Source organism: Harpia harpyja, chromosome 10, assembly GCF_026419915.1.
Source record: "Harpia harpyja isolate bHarHar1 chromosome 10, bHarHar1 primary haplotype, whole genome shotgun sequence".
Classification (NCBI taxonomy): domain Eukaryota; kingdom Metazoa; phylum Chordata; class Aves; order Accipitriformes; family Accipitridae; genus Harpia; species Harpia harpyja.
The window spans coordinates 28,896,218-28,906,353 of record NC_068949.1 but is presented as its reverse complement, the minus strand read 5'-3'; the positions used below and the strand labels follow the sequence as shown (position 1 = coordinate 28,906,353).

The window sequence follows — 10,136 nt, the reverse complement described above, 5'->3', positions numbered from 1 at the left end:
TACTTTTTTTTTCAAGCAAAATTAATAGACACGGTGTTTCCACAAATGGCCTTGAGATGACTATATGAAAATAGCCAAACTTCTGTTTGTATTTTGGGGGGGGTTGTTTTTAGGGTTTTTTTAGAATGTAGGATAAGGCTTTCCACCGTATTGTTCCTAATGGAATTAGGCAGAGCTAAGCCCACATAATACCTCACAAACTGTTACTGACATTTATCTCAAATTCCCCAGCTGAGTCATCACTGCATATTCGCATCTGTAGTATTCAATTACTAATTGATCCACATGGTGGAGAATGAAATTAAATGAAATAAAATGCTTCTTGTTTTTTAACTGAATATTGTATTACAGTGGCACTCAAAAAAAAAAAATCACACAAAAATATCCCAACGCTTTTTCTCTTATTTATTTCACAGTTCTACAAAAATGTGATAAAATCTTGCTGGCTTCTTTTGTGTATGTTCTCAGCAAACCTAGAAATAAATACCTGTTGTTCTACCACAGAGCAATAAAAAGCAAGACTTGGATGGACAGTGTTGGTTTCCCACCACCCCGAGTGTGAAATCTTGAAGAAAAACACAAGGATACAGAAAATCCAGGGGTAGCACAAAAGTATTTGAAGGAGTTGTAAGAGTTTTAATACATGTAACTGTTGAACTCTGAACTCACAGAAAACTTTTTTTGTTGCTGCCCAGAAGTCATGATTTAATTGGAAGCCTGATTTTTGTCAAGTGGTGAAGCCATGGGGCCAGCTCACCCTGAGGTATGATCATACTGAGTTAGGAAATGTTCAGATGGTTCCTGGGAAGTGCTGGGAGAAAGTTCAGATGAGCTCTATGCAGAAGACTGACTCCCAAGAAGGACTTGGGAAAAACAGAGGTCAGCTCCAGCAGAAAACTAGAACACAGGGATACAACTAAACTTATATGTAGAAATCTGCCCCACATGTACAGCTAATTTAGTTTTGTGTGTGAAGAATAAACAGTTATCTTAAAAAGGGCTAGAGAGGTTTGCATGTGAGTATTTTTCTCTCAGCTGGGGCCAAAGGTAAATGACCTACAAGGAGCTTCAAGTACAATTAGGATCCTTTCCTGTTTATTTGCATCTAAAGTAACTGCTAGCAAGCTGCAGGCTTTTTTTTCATGTGCAGAAGTGATCAGTGATGTGTTACAATTCAAATTTGGGGTGCACTACTACAACAAGTGTGCTAGGACCAACAGTTAAATGACCTGAGCACTAGCTTCTGAAGATCAGTTCCTTCTTAAGATGTCTCACGTGAGGCATCCAGAAATGCAGACCCCCAAAGATCATTTGTGGTTTAGAATCTGCTCCGTGCTGGGGAAAGAAGGAATGTATTCCCCGTCTGGGGTTCAGCAAGGGGATGCGAATCCCTGGCCACTGTGAACAGCAGTTTATTTAAAATGTGTGTGCAAACAAAAAGCATTAGCTTCCATGCTGTTATCAACCACTAGTGTTTGCTTCCTCTCCAGGCTGACTCCTACGTGCTCCAGTTGTCAGCAGACCGTGCTTTACTGGTTCCAGTGGACAGCAATTACCAAACCTATAGTTCCCTTTCTTCTTCTTGTGGGGAGTCAAAAAACAGATGACAAAAAGGAACCAGGTGAGGAGGCAACTTGGTTCTCCTTCCTTCTGACATGAGAAGACAATGGGGGGTGGGGGAGTACAGGAAAAAAAATATTTTGAAAGAGAAAAAGTAAGGAGGAGGGAAAATGAAAATTAAAATGTCAACAGGACAGAGTTATCAGTGTGAGGAGAGAAATGTGCAAAAGATGCATGTGTAAAAGGCTGGTGAAAGATCACTGGGTATAAAAAGAGGACACATACTGGAGGAGGAGTTCCTGGCAATTTCTTATCTGGGTCTTCTAAGCCGTGCCTGTGGCTCTGTGTGAGCACCATGCTGATGTAAATAACAGTTATCAAAAACATACAGGAGCACTCAGACCTCTAATCCTGCAATAAAGTCATGTGGGAGCTTAAAACTAATGAAGGCCTCTTTTTAAGCTTTAAATCTAGTCTACGTGTAATATAATATCCTGAAGATATTCCCTCCAGAATCCAATGAGAATTTCAGACAAGTAAGAAACTACTCCATGAATCTGTTTCATACATTGAAAACAAGCTAGGTTTTTACTGGATATCAGGAATCCCATCATTTGTGGAATCTTAGAATCAAATCCAATTTTTTTATTACAAATACATACCTGTCTTACTGCACACTTCCAGGACAGTATCAAAACATATAATGTCAACATAATCAACAACTATAATGTTGCTATTACTGTACCCATCACACAAAACTTACGGTTATGAATTAAAGTGGAAAAACCAAATCTGAAGTAACTGCCTCTGTAAGAAGTACAAGCAAGTCAATGCAGAGTCATACTGAAAGCAGGAGACATTTTCTCCTTTATGAGGAACATTCAGGATTGAATGTGCCACAAAGGAAGGTGAAAGAGCCCCCAAGACAGATAAACTTAAAAGTTGACACAGATGAGGATGATCCTCATGCAGTTCTTCAGAGCTCCTCTCCTAACAGAGAGAAGTTTCTACTTCTCTCTGTTATACTACCAAGTATAGCAAGTTATACTACCAAGCAGAAGTCTATACAGCAAAATTAACCCTTTAAAGAGAAGATAAGAGAGTACAAGCTATTGTTGATATCTGTTAATCACATCTCAATCCATCTTTGGGATGCACATAGTAAATAGAAGAAAGAAAGTATAAGCTGGTATTGCAAGGGAATGCTACAGCTGATTCATTGTTGTCTGTATAATGAGCACATTGCACACCCCAAATGAAAAATGGGACCACCATATCCTGGTATCTGCATCATGTTGGAGCTATTTAGTAGCAATTCTGGTGAATGGTAAACTCTGATTTTAAAAAGTTACACACCAGAAATCTTTAGTAGGCCTAAAATATATTCTGAGAAACAGTGTTTACAAATTAAAATAAAAGAAAAACATTGTTTTCTATCATTTAATATAGTAGTTATAATAAAATAGAGAGTGAGCAAAGGATATGTTCACCAGACTTGTTTTTAAATCTAATTTAAACTCATTAACTGTAGCAGAACTTGTGATGATGGCCACAGATTAGCTTTCTTTTCTATCTTTGAAAAGCAACAGCTTTTGGAAAGAGCTGGACTAGATGTGAAACCTCTGGCCCTGTTTATTCAGCATTATAGTGTGTTTCTGAATCCTTATGTCCCTGATGACAGAGGTGCTTTTCTATTTATGCTCTTTGTATTCAGTTTGTGCACACTGGAATTATATGCACTTTTTTTTTTTTTTACTGCACAGGCTAATGTCCCTCTTGCCTTAGCTCATGAAAAAAGAACAATCTGACTACTGAAATTAAATAAAGAAAAAAAACTTAGAGCCACACAAGCTTAAATAATAGAAGAACTTAATAAAAGGTCTCTGCTTGTTTCTCTCATGTTATTTTCATGTTGCGTTTTTCCACAGGTCTATGTAGAAAGACCTGCTGATTTACAGGAAAAGTTTGACCTCATTATTTCCACTTCTCTTTGTCTCTAACTGTGGCTCATTTTCACCTGTTACCTTGATCCAAAGAAGCCCACTTAGATACTTGATGGGAGCTTTTCTCCCCTTCATTCTTCTTTCTGGATATGAAATACTGAATTCATTTTTATATATGTATGTATATCTATGTATATATATGTGCATTTTAAACAAATATATAAATTTCTCTATATAAATGGAGATCTGTGCTCTCCTAAATGTCAGTGAGAGATCAGGTATAAAGATGCAATTGTCCATGTGAGTTACTATTGTTAATCTCCTAATACTTCAGAGTTCATAAGCGAGATTTAGTGAATGCACATGTACTTTAGTCACCTACTTGACATAGAAAGTGGTGTAGTTACTAATAACACCCTGCAGAGAGAGGTGAAAAGAGGGAGAATTTTAATGTAAACATAAGAGTTTGCTTGGAAAAAAAGAACAACTGTATGAAATGGATAGATTATACCATTTCCTAAAAAACATGCCCCAGGAACAATAAACTACCCAAACTACAAAATATTTATTTAAATCAGAGGCACGGATAACAGCTAGACAAAACTAAGAAACTTCCAGTTTTTATACATAAAGTGTGTCCAAAGAATATCAGTAATTTAAGTCTTCATCCTTTATAAAATAGGGTGGAAAGTAGAACTGAGTTAGAAAATGAGAAGTTTGAGATCATGGAACTAAATGCTGGAGAAATTACAGACCACGGTTAACAAAAACAAGGTTGTTGTACAACCTTGTACAGCAAGGTTGATTAGTTCTACGGGATATCTGTTTATAATGGAGATGGGCAAGGAGCATTGCTTCTGAACAAGTCCATGCAATCTCATGAGATAAAATCCCTGGGAACAGAAGATCACAAAAGAGAATCACAAGTTTTCTCTCTATATTTGTCATATCAGGAGCCTCTCATTCAGGAAAATTGTCATGAAAGTACAATGTTAAATATGATCAGAGGTAATGAAATCTAATGAGCTAATTATACAGCTCTGGTGACATTTGGAACCTTTTAGAAGTTGGTGATTTTCACTAACTGGTTATTATTACAATCCTGTTTGATGTTGAGAAATTGGAGCCCAGCAAACTTTTTTTCACAAATGTTTCTAATCAGTGTTGTGGGTGGCAGTGCCTTAGCCCTGATTTGTCTCTCAGAATACAGCATTTCATTGGTATCTCTGAGGTGCTTTTTGTACTACGAGAACTATCAGTCAGCACCCAGCCTCCAGCAACCATCACTTATGGTGAAGAATTTTAAAGGAAGACCATGTACAAGTTGCCACTTTTTAAGGAGGCTTTCAAGAAGGTTATGCAGCTAGTCAAAAATTTCCTTGGAGTAAAATTGAGACAATTAAAAGCATGAGAGTTGGCATGGAAACTAGTGAAGCTTGGATGATAAAAACTAAATATGCCTTTAAATAAAAAATAAGCAGAATAGCACTAAAAAGTATTAATTAGCAAGAAACAAGAGATTATTCAAGAAAAAAAAATATCCTTAAGCAGTCAGAAATCTGATTTCAGTGACACCAGTAAAAAGGGCCCTAACCTACAGAGATAAAATGTAAAATAAAAACTAGGAAGATTAAATAATACTTGAAGAAGAAACACTTAAATATATAAAAATAAATAAGATTTTTAAAGTATGTTAGAAATAGCCTACAAGATAACTGGTTAGTTTGCAGACCTCAGAACAGAAAGCATCAGTAAGAAATACACGTTGCAAAGAACCTGCACAATTTACCTGCATGAGGTCATAATACATAAATTTATCTCAGAGCAATTTTTCCCCGAATAATCAAAATAATGATAGTGATTAAGACACCAGCAGAGAAGATGTCTGAACAAACTGCTAAGCAGGGACAAGCTTCTAAGACTCGTTTCTCTTCAGACAAGATTTCCAAGGGAATTTACAAATCTAGTAAGACAGCCACTAACATATGTGCAAACTATTATGAAAATAATCTTTTTTACCAGACTAGGAGGTATCAAATGTTATACCTACAGCTACAGAGAGGCTGGTGTGATCCTAAGCAATACAAATCTACAAACCTTCAGGACACAAAAAACTAACTGGAAAAATAAAACTAGAAGACTAGAACATGTAGAAGATCATGGTATGTCAGGTCTAATCAGGAAGGATTCCACTAGGAAAACTGTGCCTCTGTCATCTACTATTTGCACAGCTGTAGCACTTGCAGACTGCACCATTTTTTCCCTAGGCTCTGTAGACATACATAGCAAATAAGAAAGCTGCAGTTGCTATGAATCTGAGGCTAAGGAATAAGAGTTCACAGGTGGACACAGTTGGCAGGAAGAGGAAAACAAAAATAACTGAGATCAGTGCAGGAAGTGATGATCATAACATACCAACTGACTGGAAATTATTGAGTTTTATCTAATTTAGGAAAAGGTTTGAGAGAGTATACTGGCACACAGCAGATTTGCAGGGGGGATTCTTTCAATATATGCAAAAAGAAAATGCATGGCTACTCCTTGAAAAATGGGTCAAAAGAAAACAGGTGTGCAAAAAGGATTGGTATGACTTACGGAGCAGGTGAACAGATGCATGGACAAAGAAGAATCGGTTTTCATAGGGTGTAGGAAAAGGATTGAGCAGAAGATACAGGTGAATAGTTAAGTAACGGCGTGCTTTACATAAACATTGCATCAAAATACAAAAACACATGGTGTGAAACTTGAATGAATTGTGGTTTAGTCCAGAATGCCTACTATTAGGTAAATAACAGATCATTCTTTCTGTCTTTTGCAGTTTGTTTTGCTTGGACTGCAGTTTATTACCATTTCAGCAAGTACTCAGTGCATAAGACCCACGACCAATATTTTCCCTGCACTTATTTTTATCAGGTAGGATAACCCCTATGGAGCTGTTCAAAACAAATTTTATTGCATGTTTGATGTGCCCTCTGCCTTGACTGCTATTAAAACAGTGCACAAAATGTTTTTAAGGAAGCTAAGAGGAAATAGGGTGTTAGAATTGGAAATAGCACCTGAGGGTTATTTCAATAACGCGTACAGCAGGACAGGATGACTGCTGATTCCTGGCTAAACAACTGCAGAAGTATTATCAGGGGTGTTTGCTATACATCCGTGTCAACAGCATTGAACATGCAAGAAAAATATATCCACTCACCCTCAGCCTGCTCCTTGCTGCTCCCTACCCCAACTCCCTGCCATTCCTCCCCATCATGGCGCGAAACAGCAGGCACCCCATCATGTGAAAACATGTACTCGCATGGGACAGGAGTAAACATGTGCCTTGGACCATGGTGGGTCAGGGACCTGGGCAGATGCACCTGCAACACATGATGGCAGAAAGGAAGGTGTGCGTAATTTTGGAGTACTTCAGTAAGAGGCTCTTGGCCTCCAACTACACCCACTGTATTTTTTTGTGGATTCTGCTACAGGAGGTATATTGAGCTATCTAAAGGTAGTTACTACATCAGAGCCATGACAGGGAAGAGAAAAGGCATTATCTGGGTCATTGAGTGTGGCACTGTGACAAAAACCGTCTCTACCACGGAAAATGAAGTAAGTCAGTGGTTTGCTCTGGCCACATTGTGTGGTGCAGCGGCCTTGGGCTGACTCATATTGCTGGTGTTTGGTTGCTGCTCTAACGCCAGCTCCAACAGGAGAGGGAACAGACAGGAAGAGGCAAACCTTTCTAGAGGACTCAAGTATAGGCTGGGCCCGCATGGGTAAGGGTAGATTGAGGTATTAGGTACCGGTGTCTTGTTTATAGACCTATAAAAAGACAGTGAACATGCAAATGGCATTAGTGTGTTTATTTGGGATATGCACATGTTAGTGGGGAATGAACAAGTGAACCCGTACCTGAAGAGTGAACTACTGCAGGGAAAGGGAAACCAGTAGAAAGGCTGGGGCAAGCAGAAATAAATTCCTGTAGAAAGGTTTGGTGTGAAATACACACAATGGGCCTTAGAGGAAAACTTTACCATATGGTATTATGCAAATTCATGTATTTATGCAAGTTTATGCATCACTTACAAAGAAAAATCTGTGACTGTTTTTTCAACTGATCACGTGAGAGGTTACATACATCAGCTACACTTACGCCCCTGTCTGGGATCGTTAATTTAAATGGTTAGTCGAAGGCCGACTTCTCAATCTGCATTTCTCTGGATCTGATCAAAGCCCACGGCACGCGCTTGGAAAGCTTGGCCTTATTTCCCAAAAGCGAGGGGGCCCTGCGGCCAGCCGCCCAGGCTACGCGCCGGGCGGAGGGGACCCCCGCCTGCCAGCCTGGCGAACTTTAAGCCCTGTTCTGCCCTACAAGCCGCCCGCAGCCCAGCCGGGCCTGGAAGACGGGCGGGCCGCCCCAGTGAAGAAGGAAGCGGAAGGAAACGCGGTCGGTGACCGGGCCGCGCCGCGGGGAGCGGCGGATCAGATGCCCCCTTGCTGCCTGGGGAGGGCTGGTGCCGGTTAATAAACCCTTGCGAGTAACCGAAGTGACCCGCTGTGAGGCCACCGCTGGCCCCGAGCGCCCGTCTCCCCGTGGAAGGGGGGTGGGCCGAGGCAGCAGCGCACGGAGAGGGACTGAGGACGGGGACTACCGCCCGCTGGGCCAGACCCGGCCCGGCCCCCGCGGGCGCCGGGGCTGCGTCCCCGGGCTGGGGGCGCGGCGCTAAGCGCGCTGCACGCCGGGAGCCGTAGTCTCCGCCGGCCGAGCGTCCGCGCCGCAGCACCGGGAGTAAGCCGAGGGGCAGCGCTCCTCGGCGAGTGGGGAGGGCGGCGTGAGCTCGCCGAGTTCTCCGCCGCCCTCTCCCGCCACGGTGGCGGGGGAGAAGGTCCAGCACCCGGTGTACTGGCAAGGAAACGCGTGTACTTCGCGTTCTGGTGCCTCTCTTCTCCCCTCAGGGTGCGGGACTGGGGCGCTCTCCTTTGAGGCCCCCCCCCCCACGCGTGCAGATGGTACGCCCGAGAGGCCGGCGCCACCCCCCCCAGCCGGCTCGGCAGGCTCCATGGCCGGTCCTGCTCAGTCCGGATGCTGCGTGCGCCCGCCCTCCTTGCTCTTAGAAGCGCTCTCTCTATTGGCTGCGACCGGGCGGTCTTGCCAATCAGGAAGCGGCTATCATGGAGGAAGGGAATAAATACAAGATGGCTGCTCATATAAAACCAGGCATTGGGCTTCGCCCTGGCGATGGGGGAATAGAAGCTTTAAGTCGCGCTCTGAGGGCTGTGCACCGCTCCCGCCCGCGCCGCTGCTGCCCCGCCGGGGGGAGCGAAACTCTGACCGCTGCCGGCCACAGCCGCGCTCAGCCGCTCCCCGCGGATCACCGGCGGGGCCGGGGCCGAGGCCGGGTGCGGCCCTCGAGAGGCCCGAGCTAGGCCCTGCGCCCTCCTCCCTGGGAGAGCGGCGCCGGCCCCCCCGCCTGCTGTCCCGCCGCTCGCCTCCCGCGAGGCCCAGCTCCGGGCGGCCATGGCCGTCTCCAGGTCGGTAGGAGCCGGGAAGGGTGGGGGAAGGAGGGCCGGCGGCAGTGGCCCCGAGTCCCCGGCCCTCCGTGTGGCCTGGCTTCGGGGGGTGCGGGGGTGAAGAGGGGTGCCCGGTTTCCGCCTCCTCTCGCCTGGGGAGGCCTCGCCGGGGCCTCCACGCTCTTCGGCGGCGTGGGCCGCCTCGGTGGCGTTTGGGGGTGGCTGCGTGCTCCGGCGCCTGGGTTTGCTTCCTGGCCTGGGGTAACTCCCGTGCCCGGCGCACAGGGAAGCCCCCTCCCTTCCTCAGGCCGCAGGGGCTCTGCCTGGGGCTTCCTCCTGAATTCGACACCTTCGTTTCGTTGGCCAGTCCTTCCTCGGGTTAAACTGCTAGGGAATAGGGGATAGCGATACCGAGTCTCAAAAACTGGCAGGAAACCGTTTTGCCTTTCAGAGCCCTTAGTTGTAAAGTAACCGAAATAAAACGGGCTTCCGTGGAGAAAAGTGACTAGCGTGTTCTGGCTCTGCCTCAAGATGTTGGGTAGTATCTGCTTACACACATGTGCGCTGGGGTGTGCCAGCGTTTAAAGTATTCACAGATACAGAGGTACGTCTTTAATAGAGCTGTTTTATAAAAAAATGCTGAGCACAAATTCCTGCCATCTTTTTTTTGTGTGAAATGGGCATGTTAAGCTTCCGAACAGGATAGTTGGAAGGAAACTGTAAATCCAAATTAACCTTGTGATAGATTAACTTCAAGTCACGTGTTGGTAGTGTCTCTGTACTTCTGAAGTGCTATAATAAAAGTAAATGCTGTTTCTGAAGCTGTGTATGAGTAAGTTTACAACTCTATGTAGAAAAGTAGAATTGTGCACGTTTATAATGGAAATCCATTATTAATCAAAATTTATAGCAGCAATACATTTTTTTAAGACTTTTAGTAGCAAGTGTTCTAGTTTGAGCTTTGTAGTTTCTACAGACTATCCCTTTATCTTACTCTACTCTTTTTTTTTTATCAACTTGTTATATATCAGGTGGGGTGTTTTTTTCCAAAGCTGTCCATAAGAATCTGGAATTAGTAAGGATTGCATAGTAGTAACAAGACTACTATGTACATTGAAATACTACTGTAAGCCA

At 43.7% G+C, this 10,136-nt stretch overlaps 1 protein-coding gene across 4 annotated transcripts in view; it reads left to right on the top strand.

The window, feature by feature from the left end:
* Window positions 1–8,674: 8,674 nt before the first annotated feature.
* BTAF1 (B-TFIID TATA-box binding protein associated factor 1) overlaps window positions 8,675–10,136 on the top strand; it is a 50,295-nt gene continuing 48,833 nt past the window's right edge. For 2 of the 4 annotated variants that reach the window (XM_052799559.1, XM_052799556.1), the window contains exon 1: window positions 8,675–9,023. Coding sequence is in view for 3 of the 4 variants with exons in the window: in XM_052799556.1 (XP_052655516.1) it covers window positions 9,010–9,023 (14 nt within the window). In the remaining variant the exon portion in view is untranslated. Of the gene's footprint in view, window positions 9,024–9,117; window positions 9,607–10,136 lie in introns of those variants that run through there. The other 2 variants (XM_052799555.1, XM_052799557.1) reach the window with 2 other exon arrangements.